Raw genomic sequence first — 23,751 nt, forward strand, 5'->3', positions numbered from 1 at the left:
TAAAAAAGTGTGTATTCTTACGTGTTTAAACTTCAGTTACCTTCAAAATATTCTCCATTTGATGCAATACACCTATCGAGACATTTTTTCCACTGTTCAAAACAGTTTTTGAACTCATCAATTTTGATGCCTTTTAGTGCTTCTGCTGTTTTTTGTTTCACCTCTTCCACTGTCAAAACATTTCCCTTTGAGGATTTTTTTCATCCAGGGAAACAAAAAAAAGTTGCTTGGAGTGAGATAAGGTGACCAGAGAGAATGGATCATGGGGATCATGCCTTTTTGTCAAAAACTGCTCAACACTCAGCACGCATGGGCAGGTGCGCTCCTAAATCACGCATCACAAAATGGGCAAATGCGTTGAAAGGGTCTTCAAAAAAAATTCACTGAAGTTGAATACAGCCTCTCACAACAATGCTAGCTGGTACACTGACACAGATGGGTTCCTAGGACACTTACCTAGTGGGGGAAGCCTTTAGTGCAAGGGGTCCTCCCTCCAAAAGATAACTTGTTTTCGGGGGTTCCTCCCTCATAAGTAATATAATAATGATACATTCCTATATTTCATTCACACGTACCATTACTACATAAATCCCTATGGAATTCAGAAAAATTTATTCTGGTCCTACAATAAAATGAGTAAGATGATCAGGGTGTTTTTTCAAGATAAAAATGTAGGTGAATAATTTAGGATGTGAGCGAAATAACAGTAAAAGACAGTACCAAGGATTTTTGACTGAACAAATAGGTAAAAGAAAGTAACATATCATTTAATATAAAGGGAGTATGGTTTACATTCCAGACATGCATATTTGCTTGTTAGACATCCACAGAGATGTTGAATAGGTGACTCTATATAGGTTCTAGAAAGCCAGAGTGGGAGATATAAACTTGAGACTCATCAGTGTATAGATGGTTTTTAAAGCAGGAGTCTAGAAGAAACTACTCAGTGTGAGTAAAGAAAAAATGTAGAAAAGATAGCATACTGATATTTAGAAGTCAAAAAATTATTGAGGAACCAGCCTAGGAAACTGAAAAATATGAATTGTAAAGTAGAAGAAAACTCAGGAGGAGGTTATTCCAAAGTCAAATAAAGAAGTGTTCGGAAGGAGAGGGTTCTAGCAACTGTGACACTTGCAGCTTGGTGGTCCCGCCAAGTGAGCAGAAAGAGTTGGAGACAGCCAGTCGGTGACAAGGGTGCTGAGTGGCCCTCTTCCTGAGAGCACTCAGAGTCAGAGTGTAAGAAGCAACCCCTGAATGACTGCATTCCAGGGAGAGGGTCAGAGAAAAAGAGGAGACAGGAGACACAGGCATTTAATTCATTGGAGGTCCAGAAGAGGATAGTAACCAGAAGGAATATGTGCCAAAGGATAGTTTTTGTTTCTGTTTTTAAAAGGTGGGAGACATGGCAGAATGTCTGAATACTGTTGGTACAGTACAAAGAAACACTTATGACACAGTAAGGGGACACATGGTTTAAGGGAGAGTCAGACATGTGACAGCTGATTACTGTACACTGTGGTAAGTCCTGAAAGAAAGAAAAACAGAGTACTTCCCAGTGAGACTGGTGTGAGGAACATGGACAGCTATGGGACACTTTTAGAGTTCTCATCAACTTAATAAATACTTTATGTTCAACTTGGCTTATGATCTTTGTGATCAGGTTTGTAAAGTGAGAAAGGCTTATGTAGGCTATCATAGCAATGATAGCTATATTTTTAATAAAATAGTTTCTTCAAGTTTTCTGAAAATTCCCTGCTAAATCAGCAAAGAAATAAAGGCAGTTTCTACCACTTTAGTTTTTAAAAAAGAGTTAATTCTAAGAGAAAAAAAATCAATATCTTCCAAAAGATCAAGCCAAAGAATTCTCATTACTTAATACAACAGAAGATTGTTTGTTTGTTTGTTTGTTTGTTTTAATGGTACTGAGAGCAGAAAGGTGCAGGGCAGTGGAAAGCAGACATGGAACAAGGTAGCAAACAAACATCATGTTGCTGTCATGTCTGCTGTTAAATGATTCCCTTCCATCAGGTCTTGCTGTGAGGTGTCCTGTTTAAAGCAGCATGAGTAGGTGAAATTTTACTTGGGCTTTGCAAATATGTTTTGCAGTGGTTTGATGGAAGTCTAAGGTTTTGTTTGTTTGTTTTAATTTTTTAACCTACATGAATGGGAGTGAGATATTTTTCTACGCCTAATCAGGATTCCCTCCTGACCTAAATTAGAAATTTTCCAATGTGTCTTCTCAAAGGTATTCTTCCCCCTCCCTCTGTTTCTCTCAACTAAAGACCTAGGCTCCTAGAATATAACATCCAATTTAGGGAAATTAATATGACACTCACAGATGCCATGTACTCTACTTACAAAATAAATGGACTGAGGAAAGAAGGAAGAAAAGAAAGAAAGGGGAGAGAGGAATTAAAGCAGAACTTATCAAATAATTCCTACTAAGCATGGCACGACAACTGTAAATGATTCAAAGAGAGAAGCAGTGCCTACTAAATGGAACTGTTTAAACAAATACATCTTTAAAAGACAGTGTTAAGAGGCTTAAGATGGCAGCAAGACAGGTGGGAGCTGAGTCCACTTCCCCCTGCACATGGGTGAAACACCTAGCCAATCTACTGAGGAACAAAGTGAACAGCCAACAGTACCCCAGCGTTTATGAAGATAGGAGACCAAAAAGTACAGAGGACACTAAAAAAACAGATGGTAAGGGGATTGCTTCTGGACAAAAAGGTCCCTGGGACCAGGGCAGGGAACAAGACAACTGCAGCCCCAGGCCTGCGCCCCGCTGGCCTGCTGCAGGATTCCTGGTGGAGAGCCGAGTTAACAGCTCCCTCCCCTGTCAAAAAAGGCTTGAGCAGCACCTAGAGAAACCTAGTTGCTTGAAGTCACAGGGAGGGGAAGAAGGATAAAGTGGTAAATGCACAGAGACCAAGGGCGCCAGCTGGGGAGAGTTGAGAGCTGGGCTGTGTGGGGCCCTGGCCCAGACAGTTCCTGCTCTAGCTGGAGAGGTGGGCTGTGTGAGAGGACAGGCCCTTCCTTGTACAGAACGGCAGGAATGAGCAGGAGGATTTTCTCAAAAAGAAAAAGACCCTCGGGGGCACTTTGGGTAATTCTCCTGCAACAGCAGCTCCAGTCTCCTCTCCACCCCACCACCAGCCCAGAGTACAGCCGGAGTGTGGGGGACAGTGAGCGCAAATCCAAACCATGGAGAGAGTGCAACTCAGAGGGACCTGAGACCACAGGCACTGAGGAGTGCAAATCAAGGAAGGTCCTGCTGGTGCGCTGTATGTGCCCATAGACCAGAGGAGGGTGAGTGCCCAAACCTGTGGGTCTGGGGACTGCTGGAGAGCTGTGCCAGAGGCTGCCTGAGTGCTGGTCAGGAATGGAGAAGAGCTGGGCTAGGCCCCCTGAGTTGGCTGCAGCCAAAAAGACCAGCAAAAATGGCTTGGCCAGTTTGAAGCCATTCATTTGCAACAGGGTTTTTTTTTTCTTTTTTAAAGTAATTATTACTATTTTTTAAAATTATTTTTTCTTTCTTTTAGCACCTTCTTCTTCTCTTTCCTTCTTTCTTGTTCTACTCCTTTATATATCAAATATAAAGGAGTAGAAATGTGTGAAATATGTGGTCTTTCTCTTCCTTTATGTGTCTTATTCCTTCCATTTCTTTTTTTCTTTTTTTATCCCCACAAGTGAGACAATAAAACCTGGAACTGTGAAAAGACCAGAGTTGGACCCAAAGAAGTGGGATCCCAACAGCTGAGAAAGTTAAACAAATTTCACTTTGCTACTCCATAAAACTTGCAAGTTACTGTATATTTGTATTATTATTTTTTTCATTATTCTTACATCACTCATTTTATTAGTATTTTTGTATCTCTCTTCTTTCTGTTTAGCCTTCTTCACTTGACTGGTTATTTGCATTGTTTGAATGGTTTCCCCTTGTTCTCTCTTTCATAGTGTATTGTTCATTAACTGTCTTTCACTTCACTTGAGTTCCATTAGCACACTACTCTAGTACCTATACTCCCTATTCTAGTTATCCAGATCACATAGATTCTGTCATATGATTGTTGCTACATTACTATTGTAAATAATAGCTGTTCCATACATCTGTAAATACTACACAGAACTTCTCCCCAGATCTCGCCCACTTCACTGTTTCCTGAACTTTATTACGGGTGTGGTTAACTCTATTCTCTCATACATTGCACCTATTTTCTATCCTTTACTCTCACTTTACCTCATAATCAGACCTCCATCAAGCTCACACCTTTCTAGATCCAACTCACAATCCTCCAACCACCCACCCACAACAAGAGTCTTACCTTGTTTCCACCCTTTCTAAAAAGTGGATAGGTGGGTGAATTATCACGGTTAACACTATACATATCCAAAGAATCTCCTCTCTCATCTCTAAGGGCTGATACTTTAAATATCATATAATACACTCCTGCTGTCTTAAACCATTTCACCTTCCCCCTACAACCTATCACAAAAAAAGAGTAGGTAGAAGCTGTGAACTTCAGGATACCTCCTGGAAGAGGAAACCCACAAACAAAGGAACCACAAACAGCTAAGAACAGAAGAAAGTGAAGGAAGGAGTGGAAGTCACACTAACTCAACCCAGGACCTATCTCGAAATACAACTAAATAGAGAAGAAATTACTCAGAACAAACAACTGAACAAGAGCAAGAGAAAAGCCTCAAAACCTTCTACAAACAGAAGAACCAGCTCCAACACAATCTGCCACACCTGCACAACAGAAAACAAGAGGTGGGGGACACACTGACCCTCAGATAACCAGCTGGTGGGAAGGACCCACTAAAGAAAGACCCAACAAGAACCAAACACCAAAGACATACACAGAGGCAACATAAACCTCAGCCCAATATCAGTAAGATTAGGAGATCAAGTAGATTGTCCCACTGAATCTCAAAGGTATTATACCACAGAAGTTTACACCAAAAACCCAGGGGGTCAGAAAGAGCAACTTAAGAAGCAGAGGCTAACAAACAATGGGAAGACAAAAAAAGGTCCCCAAATGAAAGAAAAGGAGGAAGCCTCAGAAAGAATGCTAAATGAAATATAGGCAAATCAACTATCAGATACTGAGTTCAAAGCAATGGTCATCAGGAAGCTCAATGAGCTCACAGAGAATTACCAGAAACTACAGGAACACTACAATGAACTCACTGCAAACTATATCAACATGAAAAAGGAAACAGAAATAGCAACAAGAGAAAGAGGAAATGAAGAATACAATTTCTGAACTGAAGAACACAGTAGAAGGAATGAAAAGCAGACTTGATGAAGCAGAGGATCGGATCAGGGAGCTGGAGGACAAAGTAGAAAAAAACACCCAGAAAGACCAAGAAAAGGAAAAGAGGCTCAGAAAGAATGAAGAGGGATTAAGGGAAATGCAGAATAATATGAAATGTAATAATATCTCTATAATAGGGATACCAGAAGGAGAACAAGAATAGCAAGGGATGGAAAACCTGTTTGAAAAAGTAATGATGGAAAATTTCCCTAATCTGAGGAGAGAAAAAGTCACCCAAATCCAGGAAACACAGAAAGTCACAAGCAAGAGGAACCCAAAGAGGCCCACTGCAAGACACATCATAATTAAAATGGCAAAATTCCAAGACAAAGAGAGGATCTTAAAGGCAGCAAGGGAGAAACAGGAAGTAACACACAAGGGAGTCCCAATAAGTTTAGCAGCTGACTTCTCAATGGAAACGCTCCAAGCCAGAAGAGAATGGCAAAAAATATTCCAAGTAATGAGAACCAGAGGCCTGCAACCAAGACTACTTTACCCAGCAAGGTTCTCAATCAAGATAGAAGGCCAAATAAAGAGCTTCCCAGACAAAAGAAGTCTAAGTGAATACACCTCCACCAAACCAGCTCTGCAAGAGATGCTAAAGGGACTGCTTTAAGGAAGGAAAAGAGAGAGAGAGGAACACAGGTACAAAAAATCGGCAATGAATAAGTACCTATCAATAATAACCTTAAATGTAAATGGATTAAATGTTTCAATCAAAAGACATAGAATACCTGAATGGATAAGAAAGCATGACTCACACATATGGTGCCTACAAGAGACCCACCTCAGGACAGAAGACCTACACAGACTGAAATTTTCCAAGCAAATGGACAGGAAAAAAAAAAAAAAGCATGGGTAGCAATACTCACATCAGACAAAATAGACTTCAAAAAAAGGGCCATAAAGGGAGACCCAGAAAGTCACTTTTATAATACTCAAAGAAAGAATCCATCAAGAAGAAATAAGCATTGTAAATATATATGCACCCAATACAGGAGCACCCAAATACACAAAGAAATTCTTGGAGGACTTCAAGAAAGATATTGACAGCAACACCATCATAGTAGGGGATTTTAACAACCCACTGTCAAAGATGGACAGATATTCCAAACAAAATATCAACAAAGATATAGAGACATTGAACAATGCCCTATATGAAATGGACTTAACTGATATATATAGAGAGAGAGAGCCTTTCATCTCAAAGACGCAAAATACACATTCTTTTCAAATGCACATGCAACATTTTCAAAGATAAACCACATGATAAGACACAAAGCAAGCCTCAACATGTTCAACAAAGTTGAAATCATGTCAAGCATTTTCTCTGACCACCAGGGACTGAAACTAGAAACCAACCCCAAAGGAAAAAACCCAAAACACTAAAAAAAAAATGGAGATTGAATAGAATGCTATTAAATAATGAATGGGTGAAGAATGAGATTAGGGAAGAAATCAAAAAGTTTCTGGAAACATATGAAAATGAACTCACAAGAATACAAAACCTATGAGACACAGAAAAGGCATTCTTGAGAGGGAAGTTCATAGCAATACAGGCCTACCTAAAAAGAATAGAAATATTTCAAACAAACAACCTAACCTTACGCCTACAGGAACTTGAGGAATAACAACAAAGACAGCCCAGAGCAAGTAGAAGGAAGGAAATAACCAAGATCAGAGCACAGTTAAATGACATAGAGATTAAAAGCACAACTCTAAGGATCAATGAATCCAGAAGCTGGTTTTTGAAAAGGTAAACAAAATCGACAAGCCCTTAAGCAGGCTCATCAAGAAGAAAAGAGAGAGGACCCCAATAAACATAATCTGAAATGAAAGAGGAGACACTACAATTGATACCAGAGAAATACAAGGGATTGTAAGAAATTACTACAAAGAACTATAGAATAAGAAATGTGAAACCCTAGATGAAATGGACAAATTTCTAGAAAAATGTAACCTTCCAAGACTGAATGAAGAAGAAGCAGAAAGCCTGAACAGATCAATAACGGCTGATGATATTCAAAAAGTAATCAGAAAGGTCCTGACACACAAAATCCCTGGACCAGACAGTTTCACAGGAGAATTCTACAGAGCATTTAAGGGAGAGCTAACACCCATCCTGCACGGATTATTTTAAAAAATTCAAAAGGATGGAAGACTCCCAAACTGTTTATGAAGTCAACATCATCCTAATCCCAGAACCAGATAAAGACATAAAAAAGAAAAAAAAAATTCAGGCCAATATCGCTGATGAACATAGATGCTAAAATCCTCAACAAAATATTGGCAAACCACATCGAGCAATATGTTAAAAAGATCATCCACCATGACCAAGTGGGATTCATCTAAGGGATGCAAGGATTTTACAATATTCACAAATCAATAAACGTAATACACCACATAAACAAAAGCAAAGACAAAAACCACATGATCATATCAATTTCATAAGGTGCAGCACCCATTTATGATAAAAACACTCAACAAAGTGGCTATAGAGGGAGCATTCCTCAACATAATAAAGGCCATATATGAGAGACCTACAGCCAATCATGCTCAATGGGCAAAAACTTAGAGGTTTTTGATCTCACTAAGATCAGGAACAAGACAAGGATGCCCTCTCTCACCACTCCTATTCAACATAGTATTGGAAGTCCTAGCCACAGCAATCAGACAAGAAAAAGCAATAAAAGGCATCCAAATTGGAAAGGAGGAAATGAAACTGTCACTGTTTGCAGATGACATGATAGTGTACATGGAAAATCCTATAGACTCCACCAAAAAACTGCTTGACCTAATAAATGAATTTGGCAAAACAGCTGGATACAAAGTCAATACTCAGAAATCAAAGGCACTCTTTTACACCAATAATGAAACATCAGAAACAGAAATCAGGGGGAAAATCCCATTTGATATAGCAACAAGAAAAATAAAGCACCTAGGAATAAACCTAACCAAGGAGGTAAAAGACCTGTACTCAGAAAACTACACAACACTGAAGAAAGAAATTAAGGAAGATACAAACAAATGGAAGCATGTACCATGCTCATGGATTGGAAGAATTAACATCATCAAAATGGCCATACTACCCAAAGCGATTTATAGATTCAATGCAATCCCTATTAGAGTACCCATGACATATTTCACAGATAGAGAACACTTCAAAAATTTATATGGAACCATAAACGACCCCAAATAGCTGCAGCAATTTTGAGAAAGAAGAGCAAAGCAGCAGGGATCGCAATATCTGATATCAAACTGTATTGCAAGGCCACTGTAATCAAAACAGCCTGGTACTGGCATAAAAACAGGCACATAAAAAAATGGAACAGAACAGAGAGACCAGAAATAAACCCAAGCCTTTACAGTTAATTACTATTTGACAAAGGAGGCAGGAAAATAAAATGGAGCAAAAACAGCCTCTTCAACAGATGGTGTTGGGAGATCTGGACAGTACATGCAAAAAAATGAAACTCGATCACCAACTTATGCCATACACAAAAATAAACTCAAGATGGATAAAAGAGTTAAATATAAGTAGTAACACCATAAAAGTCCTAGAGGAAAACATTGGCAGGAAAATCTCATACATTCCACGCTGCAACATCCTCACAGACATGTCCCCTAAAGCAAGGGACATAAAGGAAAGAATAAACTAATTTGACCTCATCAAAATAAAAAGCTTCTGCATGGCTAAAGAAAATAGCATTAAAACAAAAAGAGAACCAACAGTATGGGAAAACGTATTTGCCAATGATACCTCAGACAAGGGTCTGATCTCCAAAATATATAAAGAACTCACATGACTCCACTCCAGGAAGACAAACAACCCAATTAAAAATGGGCAAAAGACTTGAACAGATACTTCACCAAGGAAGCCATACAGAGGGCCCAGAGACATATGAAAAGATGCTCAGCCTCACTAGCCATCAGAGAGATGCATATTAAAACCACAACGAGGTACCATCTCACACCAGTCAGAGTGGCCAACATAAACAAATCAATGAATAAATGTTGGAGAGGATGCGGAGAAAAGGGAATCCTAGTACATTGTTGGTGAGAATGCAGACTGGTGTGGCCACTGTGGAAAACAGTATGGAATTTCCTCAGAAAACTGAAAATGGAACTGCCCTTTGACCCAGCCATTCCACTGCTGGGATTATAACCTAAGAACCCTGAAACACCAATCCAAAAGAACCCATGCACCCCAATGTTCATAGCAGCACAATTTACAATAGCCAAGTACTGGAAGCAACCTAAGTGCCCATCAGCAAATGAGTGGATCAAAAAACTACAGTACATTTACACAATGGAATTCTATGCAGCAGAGAGAAAGAAGGAGCTTATGCCCTTTGCAACAGCATGGATGGAACTGGAGAGCATTACCCTAAGTGAAATAAGCCAAGTGGTGAGGGACAAATACCATATGATCTCACCTTTAACTGGAACATAATAAACAGAGGAAAAAAGCAAACAAAATATAACCAGAGACATTGAAGTTAAGAACAACCTAAGAATAGCTAGAGGGGAGGGGAGGAAGGGATAGTGGGGAGAAGGGTTTTAAGGAACTAGTATAATGGACACATGGACAAAACTAAGGGGGAGGTTGGAAGCAGGCGAGAGATGTGAGTTTGGTTGGGGTGGGCTAGAGAGGTGGGGAGAAAATGCAGACAACTGTAATTGAACAACAGTAAAATAATTTAGAAATTAAACAAATAAAATAAAAAGTAAATGAGGGTCCTTTTGGTCAGGGTAAAAAAAAAACAGTGTTAAAGACAACTGTGAGGGGTGGAGTGCAGGGGGACGATTGAATGTGGGAGGTGGGGTCTGGGTAGAGCAAGCGAAAGTAATGGGGGAAAATGAGGACAAGTATAATTGAACAATAATAAAATATTAAAAAATAATAATAAAAGACAGTGTAGCAATCCATCACATAAAATCAATATTTTTTATTGATTATAAATTAATTACAAGGTACGTTGAAGTTTTATAAACTTGCATCAATATGGTCACTACAGGAAGACCACACTTGCTTTCTGTAGTTGATCAGTTTTGTTTTATTTGTGACAGTGCATTTATTTTTAGATTATACATCTAGTGGAAGGAATCAGCATAGGGATTGGGACAGGTCCTGTTTCCTATGTTTATTTTTATGTTCTATATTTACTTATGCTGGGGATTCACTTATTATTTCCTAAATGAATGGTGACAGGAAAAAAAAAGCACATGAAACAACAATTCATGTTTTTAGAATACATTATTTAGTTTTAAAAATTGCATTGATTTTGTTTATTTTTTCCCCTGGAGTTATGATTGAACTAGTAGCTTTATGAAATCTGGAACTCACTGAAATCTGTCTTTGTAAACCATGTGTTTGTACCTGTTTTCATTTACATAATTTATAAATTACTGTATTTGTATTGATTGGAAACTGTTATTACCTCCTATGTTATTTCAAAGTGGCAGACTTTGAAAGTGACACAAGTGCAATGAAAGATGGGTCACACCAAATTTGGTCAAAATCATTTCACACTTCAGATAGTTAAAGTGAAACTGAAAAACACCCACAGCTGGATCGGTGAAATAAAACAAATGGTTTCATTTTTTAAAATGTGAGCGTGTGTACGTGTCAGTTAATTTGTTTTATCAAGAACATTCTTAAAGAATTAAAGATGTGTGGAAATATGAGATGGAAATCAAATGTATGACAGGGAACATATCTCAACATATCCACTCCCCTCCCCCTAAAATCCAATAAGCCCTCTTATTCATATATTCTTTGTGCCAAGTAGTGGTGGCCATCTAGTTACCAAACAAGAAACTCAGGGATTTTCACTCTTCTCCTCCTCACCTGGCTTATTTTAGTGATAGTACAACGTAATTTTAAGTATATTAGCTGCTAGTTTGTTGTGATATTTGTAAATTCCTTGTTATGCTTTTTCTAAATTTTTCTCTTTCCAATTACTCTTCTAGACTGATTTAGAACTACTCTCTTACTTTGCCCTCTCAAGGTCTATTAAAAATCCTTTGGAACATGTTATTGGAATTGTATTGCATGTACATTGAAATAAAATTGTCATCATAATATTAAGTAATCTGATCTAGGAGCTGTATGTGTCATATCTTTTTAGTATATTTTAATTAAGTTTTATAGTTGTTTTTATAAAGTTTATATATATATATATATATATATATATATATTCCTGTCACAAAGTGAGAGAATATAAGTACACACACATATACATTTAGTATCTATATATTATACTGCTATATATCTAATGTATTATTTATATACTATAAATAAATACTATAATATATATTCTTTCTCTACATATAAATATAGACATGGAAATAGATATAAGTATAGTTTTCATTGTTATTGTGTAGGTGTTTATTGTTTCCTTTTGAATTAGTATATGGGATGGATTTGTGCATGTTAATTTTATTTAGGGTCAGTTCATTAAACTTTCTTGGTACTTTTAAATGAAAAAGAATTTAGGTATTTTAGAACAAAAAAAATAGATCCATGAGCAACAAATATCTTGTCACTTCATTTTCAATGTCTATTCTTCCACCTCTGGGTGTTCTTATTTGACTGGGACGTGCAGAACTGTGTTGAATAGCAGATTGGGAGTATCCCTGTGTCATTTCTAGTTCTTATGGAAATGCTTCTAATGTTTCTTTATTAAGTCAGTTGTTCACTTTAGATTTCTGGCAAATACTTTTTATCATGTTAAGGAATTGTTTTTTCTTTCTTGCTTGCCAAATATCTTATGGTTCTCTTCATTTCCCAAGGTCATAGTGAAACATGTCCAAACCCACTTTGTGCCCTTTCTTACTGCTGACCCTTTGATCATATTTGGTCTCTGCTACAATATGTTTCCAACATATTTAAGACTCTCACCCAACTCCCTCTACACCAAGCCTTCCTTGACCTACTCCCCATGTATCTCTTTCATTCTTCCTTTGCCTACTCTATAACTGTTTTTCGTATATTCTTCTCCCCATAAGACTATGAAGTCCTAAACTGAGGTCCTTACCTATTCATTTTTGTGTCCCAGATGACCAAGCTCCTGACATGTATAAAATAGAGGCTCAGTTAAAATTGCCTTAATAAATTAATGAATGTAGGAATAACTGAAAAGTTTTTTATGGGTAATACAAGCAGTAGATTCTTCTGAGTTGGATAATACTTTATTATTTCTTAGCATTTCTTTCTATTTCTCAGAATTACATTTTCTTTCCTCTTTTTATATTTTTGCATTTTGTCCATTGTTTTGTCTTTAGTAGCAGATGTAGGACATAGCTTTCCGAACAAATGCCGGCTATTGAAGAGGAAGAAAAAATTAACAAAATGTTATGTACAGCTGTGTTAAATCTTGGGGGTGATACCTTTTGTTGGTTATCAAAGCTTAGGAAAATAAAAGTTATTGAATTTTTAATATTATCTTATTAAAATAATTTAAAAATTCACTTTTTTTTTGTACATGCAGGGAATAACCATTCGACCACTAGTGGAGTTTCTTGATGTTAAGAGGGCCAATAAAAAGCAACAAGCTGTCAGTGAAGAAATCCACTGTCGGGTAGGTTTTAATGTACTATAATGCTGGATTCAGTCACAGTTTGACATCATGATGCTTATTACCTGAAGAAGAGAGAAATGGCAGAAGACAAAAAGAGAGGGATGAGAAAGGCATGAGCTGGGGGTGTAGAATGAACATAGCTTAAAGTGGCTTCTTCAAGTTAGCTTGCTAACCTCCTCAGGAATCCCCCTTATCACTTCCTTCAATCTGAATATGTTTATACTAGAAAGTTATTGTAATTTCCAAAATTATGAGTAAACTCTTAAAGATGAGAAAAATAATCTAAGAATTGCTTAACATCCATGGGACAAACACCTCATCATTTTATTTGAAGATTAACTATTATTTTATTACTTTAAGTAAAAACATACACGCATACGAAAAGCAAAAACCAGCAGTCTTTGAAGTTCAGGCATGATGTAAAAAGAGTAGAAATGACTGCTTTTAGGTAAAGATTAATCAATGAGCCTGCTTTTTTCATTTTAGTTTTTTGATCATGTGAAGACTGGGATTGAAGATGTTTGTGGACATTGGGGTCACAACTTTTGGAGAGACAAGTAAGAAGTCCTGATGCCATTGCATTATGAAGTATCTCTGAATGACTCTGGAAGGAGTGCTTGTTGACTTGTGTTATTTTTCAGAGCTGTAAATGTTTCCTATGTCCTGCCATAGTGTTTCCTTTAGGATAAAATTCAGCTGTAACAGAGACCTGGAACAATAGTGGCTTTAACAAGATAGAAGCTTATTTCCCTCTGATATAAATAACCAGAGGCAGCCAATGTAGGTTTCATAGATGAATTCTGCTCTACAGACGCCTCATTGGTCCCAGAACCCTCCTGTCCAATTGATGCCACTAACAGCTTCTGTTTCCAAAGTTGCCTCTTAGACCAAAATGACTGCTCCAGCATTAGCCATCATGCACACATTCCATGCTGAATGTAGGGAAAAAGGTAATGAAGAGACAAAGAATATGTACTAGAATATGCACTGGAATATGTACAAAGAATATGCATTTCTTCTAAACAAAGGTATCAGAAATTTGCACATCCAGTTATATCACATGGCCTGGCTTTTCACACCTGGGGCTCAGTCCTATGGACATTTATTACTGAAAGGGAAACTGAGGAATGCAGATGATTTGGTTAAAAAACTGGGGGTTCCATTACTATTTGTTCTATCAAATATGTTGAGAACACCTGAGGACATAAATACACGAACAGATATAACAAATGTTTTTAAAGCTACACTTAGCTAAAAGATTATGTGCACTTACATAAATTTCTATCATGTATCATCCATCCTCTATCCTCTATCCATCTATTTATCTATCATCTACCTATTTATAATCTCTACCTATCATCTATCTATCTTTTTTACCTCTGAAGACTCTATGTTGGATAAATAAGATTCAGCATCTCTCTTCAAGGACAATATAGTTGAAGTGGAAGAGGTAGACTAGCAGGCAGAACTGTGGCTGGCAAAGACTTGGGAAGGAAGCAGCAGTTCAGCTGGTTCCTGAACACAGACAGGTTCTAAGCTGTATTTGGTGGATGCCTCTTGCCCTTCTGCCTTGTCTTTCCTAACTTGCTAACAGACACTCTCACCCCTGCTAATTAACCAAACTACCAGTTTATGTAATTTAACATAAGGGAATGTAAAAGCATTTACTGTTTGCTCATATGTTCTGACATGATATTATACTACATGAGAAGTATAAACTATAAACTCAGGCCTTCAAAATTTTACAGTATAATAACAGTCACAAAGCGAACAGCTGTGTGTGTGTGTGTATGATGTCATCAAGTCATGAAATGAGTTATGGAGACTAAGTGCTAGAACAACCTTTACAAGCCTAGCCATACTATTTACAGATTTAGAAAGGCTCTTTAGACCTAGCCTTACTTCATCACTAAAGGAAAATATTTTATGTGTCATATAGGGACGTAAAGTAATAAAATAATGCAAACTAAAATCTCCATTGTAGAAACATTGAAAACAATGGTAATTTATTTTGGGCAGTATTCACCTTTTTTGGAGAGAGGAGGTAGACCAGAGTACCCTGTCTCCCTTGTGACACTCTACACTGCCCTGCTTTACAAATACCTGGGAACCTCTTAACAAAGACTAATCCTAGCCTGTGCCAAGTCAGTGATAGAGACTTCTCTGCCTCTCATCTCCACTATTTCCTAGCCATGGCTATTTTCTACCTACCTTTTCTTGTTCAACCCAACCACTTTTCTCCCTTCCCTATTATCCTATTAGTCTTTGCCTGAAGTGACAGGTGAGTAAAAACCCATAACAGTTTTTTCCTTTTCAAAAGTAAAGATCAGGCTAAATATTTATATCACTCCTCCACCTCCCAAACATGGCGAAAAGAGATGTGAGTAGATATGGGAATCTAGTCAGCAGTCCCTAGGGCAGTGTAAGAAGAAGGAAGAAATGGACCCTGTGATCATGAGGATTTTGTTTGGAACTTAGGTGAAGGAATGTCAGAGAAAGTCTGGCTATACTCTATCTTTCAGGGAGAGGCACTTTATCTCTGGGGTACATAAGTCTGTTCCAGGCAAACATCTACAATCATCAGTCTAAATGGACTATAAATACTAAACATGTCAGAGACAACTTTGATTCATGTCAGAAAGGTAATATTGTTACATGTCTAACATTTTTCTCTGCAGTATACATAGTTCATTTAATAAATTTATAAACCTTTCAGCTTTTCTATGCACAATGTTTTACAGATAAATTTTAAATAATTTTCTGGATTGTCAAGTGTACTTTCTATCCCAGGGAGGCAGTATGGAGGGATTTGGTGCTGATATAAGCCATTTTTAACTTTAGTTCTGCTCAGATCCTATCTCTGACATGTAATAAGTTGTTGGTGTTAGTAAAATGACATAAAAAGAAGTGATTATTTTAGGTATGTTGGGTATCTTGCCTTTCTTATGAAATACTTACGCTGTGAATTTCTGGTGGTCCTGCCACAGAATTCTTAAGGCATTTGATCCTTTGAGAAAGACATAACAGGGTAATGCAGTAGGGAAGTTTCTCAAACTTGGCAAAGGAGTCTAATGATGAGGAAAGAAACTGCCCACGTGTGGCCTGGCAGAGAAATGAAAGGTGTGGTAATAAAGCAAAGAAAGAAAAGTGCACAGCTCCTACACTAAATAGATCAGGTGTCATTGTCCTTAATCTTTACTCTTTGTTTTATCTCTAGTGAAAAGCTAAAATAATAATAATAATAATAATAATAATAATAATAATAATAAAATAATTTAAAAAGGTATGTTGCTGCCAAGAGTCCTGCTCAAACTTACAGGAAAAGTAGGCCCAGTATTTAATGCAGTGGCCAGTCAATAGCAAAGCACTTTAAGGATGACTCTCTTTAATTATTCATGGCCCTCCAGTATTTGGAAACAAGAATGTGGGTTAATGTTGTTTTTTCTTTGTTTTTGTTTTTTTGTTTTCATAGCACAAATGTGCCTATAAACCTCCTTGGGCTTATGGGGATCACTGTAATAAATTTTTCTTTCTTTCTCAACAAGTATTTACTGCATGCTGTTCCATTTATATATTGGCATAATAATGTCACATAACAAACCACCCCAAAAGTCAGCTGCTCAAATCAACAGTCACTTATTATTAAAGCACCTGAGTGAATAGGTTTAGAGTCAACTGATCTGGGCTGGGCTTGCTCATGCTTCAGTGGTTTGTCTGGTTGTCAGCTGGTCCCAGCTGGCCTTCTCTGTGACTGGGGTGAAGGATAAGAGGCATGATATAATGAGCAAGCTCATTTTAAGCCTTTGCTACCATCATCACATCTGCTGGTAGCCCATTGACCAGAGAAAGTAACACTACTGAGCCCAGTGTCAGGAAGTAGGACAGGGTAGGTCACTTAGGCCATGGTGGAAGGACATTGCCAAGTAATAAGGAAGAAGATATGGATACAGGGAAGAATTGGGACCAAATAATTTATTCTATTGCATAAATTATGCAATAATTCATGCATAATTTATACATGCTTACCAGTGTGCCAGGCACTGTTCTATGCACTGATGATATAGGAAAACAATAACAACCAACCTTTGCCCATATAGATCACTCTCATGCTAGGAAACAGAAAATGCCATAAATAATAAATTAATAGCATCTTAGAAAATAACTTCTATGAAGAACAATGTATCCATGAAACAGAATAGGAAGTTTGGTGGTGGAGGCAAGGGATAACACACATTTTAATGGGACAGATAGGAAAGGCTCTTTTGGAAAAATGACCATTGAAGAAAGACTTAAACAAGACCTGAGAATGAGCCTGCAGGTATGTTGAAGTATTCCTAGTAGAGGTAGTAGTAAATATAAAAGCCCACAGGTGAGAACACAGCTGTTAAGTTTCCATGACAAGAAGGACACTAGTGAATCTGGACCTGAGTAAGAGAAGCATGGTACTAAGAGGTGTAGCTCCAAGTTGTGTATGGCCTTCAGGTCATTGTGTGCTGAAGTGAGAGGCAGAGGAGTCATGTTGTTTGACTTATATCTTAACAGGATCACTCTGGCTTCTGTGTCAAGGATAGGCTATAGGAATGCAATGGTGGAAGCCAATTAGGTATTGATTGCAAGAATTGAGAGATGATGTATCTTGAATCAGGGCGATGGCAGTAGAAGTGGTGAGAAATGGTGAGATTCTGTATGTATTTTGATGGTGGCACCAACAGAAATTGCTGATAGACTGGATAGAGTGTATTAGTTTGCCAGAGGTACTATAACAAAGTACCAGAGGTTGGGTGGCTTAAACAATAACAATTTATTTTCTCAGTTCTGTGGGCTCAAAGCACCAGATCAAAATGTTTGTAGATTTTGTTCCTTCTGAGAACCATGAAGGAAGGGCCTCTTATAGGCTTAGGCCTCTCTCCTTGGCTTGTAGATGGCCTTCTCCTTCATGCCTCTTCATGTCATCTTCCCTCTGTACACCTGTCCAAGTTTCCTCTTATTATACAGACACCCATCACATTGGATGTCCACCCAGGTGATCTCATTTTCACTGAATCACTCCTGTAAAGATCCTGTCTCCAAATATGGCCACATTCTGAGGTACTGGAGTTATGGTTTCAACATATTCAGGCCATAACATGGAACATGAGAGGAGAAGAATCAAAGTTGACATCAGTGTTTTGACCTGGTAGAGTTATTATTAACAGAAATGCAGAGGATTACAGAAGAAGATGAATGCGGTTTGAGCATTCATTCAGTATGAATTTGAGATGTCTACTAGCTATCCAAGCGGAGATGTTAATTAGGCAACTGCACATTTATTTCTGGGGTTTGGGAGAGAGGTTGGAGCTAGAGATACAAATTTGAGAGTAATTGGCATAGATACACTATTAAAATCCACAAGACTGGGACAAGATCACCAGGAGAGTGAGTGGAGGCAGACAAAGACTGACCCTAGGGGCACTGCTATATGAAGAGGACAGAAAGGAAAAATAATTTAAAATAAAAAAGAAAAAAGGTTGCGAAAGAAGCAGGCAAAGACCCAAGGGAGTGTGGTGTCCCAGAAGACAATGTTTTAAGCAGGAGAGATCAGAAAATGTGAGAGCTAAATAACTGGCTTTTGGATTTATACTGTGTGTGCGGGATGTCACTGATCACCTCAATATGGATAGTTGGAATGGAGCATTGAAGGCAAAAGCCTGATTTGTGAATTTTCAAGAGAGGATTAATGGAAAAGAATTGTAGATACCGAGTATTAGCAATACTTTTGAAGACTTTTGCTGAAAGGGGAAGTAGAGAAATAGGAAATGTAGAAATACACATATTTAGATTTATGTATGCCGTGGCTGTATGTAAAAATGTATCAACATGTACTATATATATTTTATATATATACATACTTTATATACAATTATATTCATGTATGCACATATAAAATAATTATAATGACCAGACTCCCTAAACATTACTACTATACTTTTCCCCTGGAAATAGTGGAACTGATTGTATTGCTGATTTTCTTACTCAGTGTAGTATTAATTAATTGAAGCTTTGATTTGTTTTTATTTCTAGGTTTAAGAAGTTTGATGACAAATACCTGCGGAAGCTTTTGATTCGGGAAAACCAACCCAAATCAAGCATTGTGTCCTTATATAAAAAGCTTGAAATAAAGCATGCCATTGAGATGGCAGAGACTGGGATGATAAGTGCTGTTCCTTCTTTTGCATCTTTAAAGTATGTACTATTTTACAAATAAAAGTATTGCCAAGTAGGTCTTTATATATTTTTTTAGTGTTCATATCAGTAATAACAAATTTGACCTATGTCCTAGAGAGACTCTGAGACTTCACAGAAGAATGAGATTCTGTTTAAAATGTGAAAGTCTAGAAATGTGTATATTATGTTGTCATGTCATGTCTCATTGTTATTTTAGAATTGACTAGTCACACAATATTTTGTCATGTGTGGGATGATTATACATGTAGTATCTCTGCTTTAGGCAATTCAGTGATTTCTTAAAGTAAATTTAAGTCTCCTTAGCAGGCATTTCAAAGTATTTTAAGATGTGTTATATATGCTATTATACATAAGCATATAGTTATTTAGCTATTTCCCCATAGATGATTCACAGTCTTATACTTTAAGGGTGGGAAAGAACATTAATTTAGTGATCACCTGCTGCACTGTTTCTCAACCTAGGCAGCACATTAGAAATAGTTTGGGGTCATTAAATAATGCAGATGCCTGGGCCCTGCCCTGACAAATAAAGTCAGAATCTCTGGTACTGAGGACCAAGTGTAGGTATCTTCGCAAATTTTTCAGATTTTTCTAATATGAAGCCAGGACTGAGATCCACTGATATAGTACGTCTCCTTAATTTTAAAAGAGAGAAAATTAATACTTGGAATTGTGAAGTGATTTATCCAAATTTTTATTGCAAAATTATAGCAGAACAGTAAAAACTCAGTGAGCAAATTAGGCTATATCATCATGTAATTGTCATTCCTTTCCTTTGCAAAAGTGATGGGAACTACTAGTTCCACTGGTTTCTTCTTTCACTGATGAGCTTGAAGCTAATTTAAACTAAATGTCACCTAATTCAAATTCTGTCTGTGAGAGAGTTTAAATGAGACAGGAGGCTTTAAATCATACCCAATCATATAAACTATGATTTTTACTAGGACTCTAAGTCTACTATATAAATTATGGGAGTTTATACAATCCAGAATATAAAGAAATAGTGACCAGAATGGCTTGGAGGTAAAGGCATTATATTGTATTATAAATAGCAGTGAACTGAGAATGACTGACTTATGTTATGGTCCCAGTCTGCAAATAACTCTCTCTGTGACCTAAAGTTGGTCTATTTATTGCCCTGAGATTGATATTTTTCAAGTAGAAAATGGAGCTTGACTTGATCCTTAAGTTTCCCTCTAGCTTTACAATTTTATGATCTTTCTTATGCATTATTCCATTTGCAGTTACAGCAAGGGATAAATTCAATTATCCAGTTTCTCAAAGGACAGCCGTTGTCATTGTGATCACAGAAGAATGAATTCTCAGTTCTACTCACTGTTCACAGTTCATTTTGAAGTTGGTAGTAAACAGAGTAAAGGCAAAAGTTTAGGGTTAGGGAACTTGGGACCAAAATTAATGGCTAGCTGCATAATTGGCTAAACGAGTGCCATATTGACCATTGCACATCTCCTAAAATGTTTTATCTAGACTCACAGGGGTATCCAAACTTTTGGCATCTCTGGGCCACACTGGAAGAAGAAGAGTTGTCTTGGGCCACATATTAAATACATTGCAACATGTAATCACAAAATAAGTCTCATAATATTTTAAGTGAATTTACGATTTTGTGTTGGGCTGCACTCATAGCCATCCTGGGCCGCATGTAGCCTATGGGCCACAGGTTGGACACCTCTGACTGGGAAAGTAAAAGCAAAAAGGGAAATAATAAGGAATTGCTTTTCTGATAATAATGGGCTATTACAGACCAAACCGTCTTCTGAGAATAACAAGGAAAAAAAAGTACAAATATAATTTACAAATCTGCCTGAAAGCCAGAGAGTACTAGCACATTAAGGAACTTTGTTAGCCAAGAGTCAACAGAAGAGGGAATTCCAAGAAGATGGCACTGGCATTTGGTGCAGTTTTTCTCCCTGGATTAGAGAGGTGTCTGAAAGCCTAAAAGGTTAAAACAGAGGTTTTGACACTGATTGATCTTAGCAAATAAAATTGGAATTCAGGACCCACAAAGAAAGAGGAGTTTTATATCCAGCCATAGGTATCACCTCAAAATTCTGCACCTTAACCCTCAAACAAAAGAAGTCCAATCTAGGATTATCTTAATCTACGGTTGTTTATATTATTTGAGGTTAATATTACTCCTATTCCAGTTGCCTGAGAGAAGCAAACTTACACCTTCTCTGGAAGAAAGTAAGATTGTAAAGAGACTTAAACTATCTCCATGCTTTTTCATATTTATGTCTAGCAACCAATAAAAAGAATATGAGTAGATAAATATGACTGAAAACATTGAGAAAAAGATATGAAGAGAGTAGTAATAATTAAGGGGATTCAGATAATCGAGTTATCAAACATGGACTTTAAAATAAAAATGTGCTTAAGGAAAAAAATGGCATTGACATTTTGGTATTGTCATGGAGATTATATGAATAAAAATATGTTAATGGAATATTTGAGCTAAAAATAAATCAACTAAATTTAGTATTTCATTTGAGAGGTATAAGCACAGGTTAGATATAGCTGAAGAGGTAATTGATTAATTGGGAAATAGGACAGAAAAAAATAACCAGAATGAAGCACAAAGTGAACAAAAGGGTAAAAGATGTAGAAAAGAAAGTAAGGAACATATGGGAGATAGTGAAAAGTTCCAAAAGGAGATGAGAGAAAAAAATGGTAGAAGCAATTTAAGACAAAATGATTAATAATTTATCCAAACAGATAAAAGGCATGAACTGAGACAAACACCAAGCAGATCAGAGAAGAAAACTAAATGAAGGTACATGATAGTAGAAACTACTAAAAATCAAAAATCACCATAGTGAAAAGTTTAAACATACTCAGAGGAAAAAAAGGGACCTATTTTCTTCAAAAGAGAAAAAAACTGACAATTATTTTTCAATGAAAATGGTAGAAATCATTGGTATCTCCAAAATTCTGAAAGTAACTTATAACCTAGAGTTTCATATCCTGCTAAAATACCCTTCAAAAAAGAATAAAAGCATTTCAGACAAATAAAAACAATCACATTAAAGTAAATGATAAAGGGTTTCAGACAAAAAGAAAAGAGTTTTTGATGAGATCAGGCACATTCAGGGTGGTATGAAAAGATGCTCAGCATCACTAGCCATCAGAGAGATGCAAATTAAAACCACAATGAGATACCACTCACACAGGTGAGAATGGCCATCATAAAAAAATCAACAAACAAATGTTGGAGAGGTTGTGGATAAAAGGGAACCCTAAGAGAATCCTTTGTCTAAGGAGAAAGAAAAAAAGAAAGAAAGAAAGAAAGAAAGAGAGGGAGGGAGGGAGGGAGGGAGGGAGGGAGAGAGAGAGAGAGAGAGAGAGAGAGAGAGAGAGAGAGAGAGAGAGAGAGAGAGAAAAGAAAGAAAGAAAGAAAGAAAGAAAGAAAGAAAGAAAGAAAGAAAGAAAGAAAGAAAGAAAGAAAGAAAGAAAGAAAGAAAAAGGGAACCTTAGTAGGCTGTTGGTGGGAATGCAGACTGGTGCAGCCACTGTGGAAAACAATATGGAATTTCTTCAGAAAACTAAAAATGGAGCCGCCTTTTGACCTGGCAATTGTTCTGCTGGGATTATATCCTAAGGACCCTGAAACACCAATCCAAAAGAACCTATGCACTCCAATGTTCATACCATCACAATTTACAATAGCCAAGTGCTGGAAGCAACCTAACTGCCCATCAGTAAATGAGTGGATCAAGAAAATATGGTACATTTACACGATGAAATACAATGCAGCAGCAAAAAAGAAGGAGCTCCTACCCTTTGTGGCAGCATGGATGGAACTGGAGAGCATTACGTTAAGTGAAATAAGCCAGGCAGTGAAAGACAAGTAGCATATGGTCTCACCTATAAGTGGAACCTAATCAACAAAACAAACAAGCAAAATATAACCAGAGACATTGAAATTAAGAACAATCTGACACTAACCAGAGGGGAGGTGGGAGGGGATAATGGGGGAGAAGGAGGAAGGTTTTTCAGGAACAACTATAAAGGACATATGGAAAGAACCAAGAGAGAATGGAATCAGGTGAGGGAGGTGGGAATGGCTGGGGTGGGGGCATGTGGTGGGGGGAAAAGGCAGACAAGTGTACTTGAACAACAATTTTAAAAAATGTTAAAAGATAAAAAAAAAAAGAGTTTCATAGAAAACCTTACAGATGAAGGAAGGAATTAAAACAATGGAAATGGTAAATATTTATAAAATTTAAGTGAGTATTACATAAAATAATAAAGTCTGTGGTGTTTTAAATCTGTAATGACTTAAAACTAACAACAATAATCACTTATAAATTGAGAGGGAGGTGAATGGTATTAATGTATTCTAAGGCCCTTGCATTGTCCAGAAAGTGGTAAAAATAAAAATATATTTTGGACTTTAATAAGTCAATGAGTAATGTTATAATCCCAGGTAACCACTAAAAAATAGTAAAATAATGTAGCAAGCAAACGAAGAAAATGAAATAACAAAATAAAACAAATTTTAAAATGGAAACAAAGTAAATAAAACAATCATACACCATATGGGAAAAATAGAATGTAAATGATAAGAAAATAGTCTTAAACCCAAATTACATAAAATA

The 23,751-nt window shown here is 37.0% G+C and overlaps 1 protein-coding gene across 1 annotated transcript in view; it reads left to right on the plus strand.

Annotated features, from left to right (window-relative positions):
• The window catches only part of SLC9A2 (solute carrier family 9 member A2), a 134,661-nt gene that overhangs the window by 99,376 nt on the left and 11,534 nt on the right, over window positions 1-23,751 (plus strand). Inside the window, exons 6-8 of the mRNA XM_024571862.4 lie at window positions 12,818-12,907; window positions 13,394-13,464; window positions 18,968-19,129. Coding sequence (XP_024427630.1) covers window positions 12,818-12,907; window positions 13,394-13,464; window positions 18,968-19,129 — 323 coding nt within the window. The remainder of the gene's footprint in view (window positions 1-12,817; window positions 12,908-13,393; window positions 13,465-18,967; window positions 19,130-23,751) is intronic.

Source organism: Desmodus rotundus, chromosome 5, assembly GCF_022682495.2.
Source record: "Desmodus rotundus isolate HL8 chromosome 5, HLdesRot8A.1, whole genome shotgun sequence".
NCBI classification, from domain to species: domain Eukaryota; kingdom Metazoa; phylum Chordata; class Mammalia; order Chiroptera; family Phyllostomidae; genus Desmodus; species Desmodus rotundus.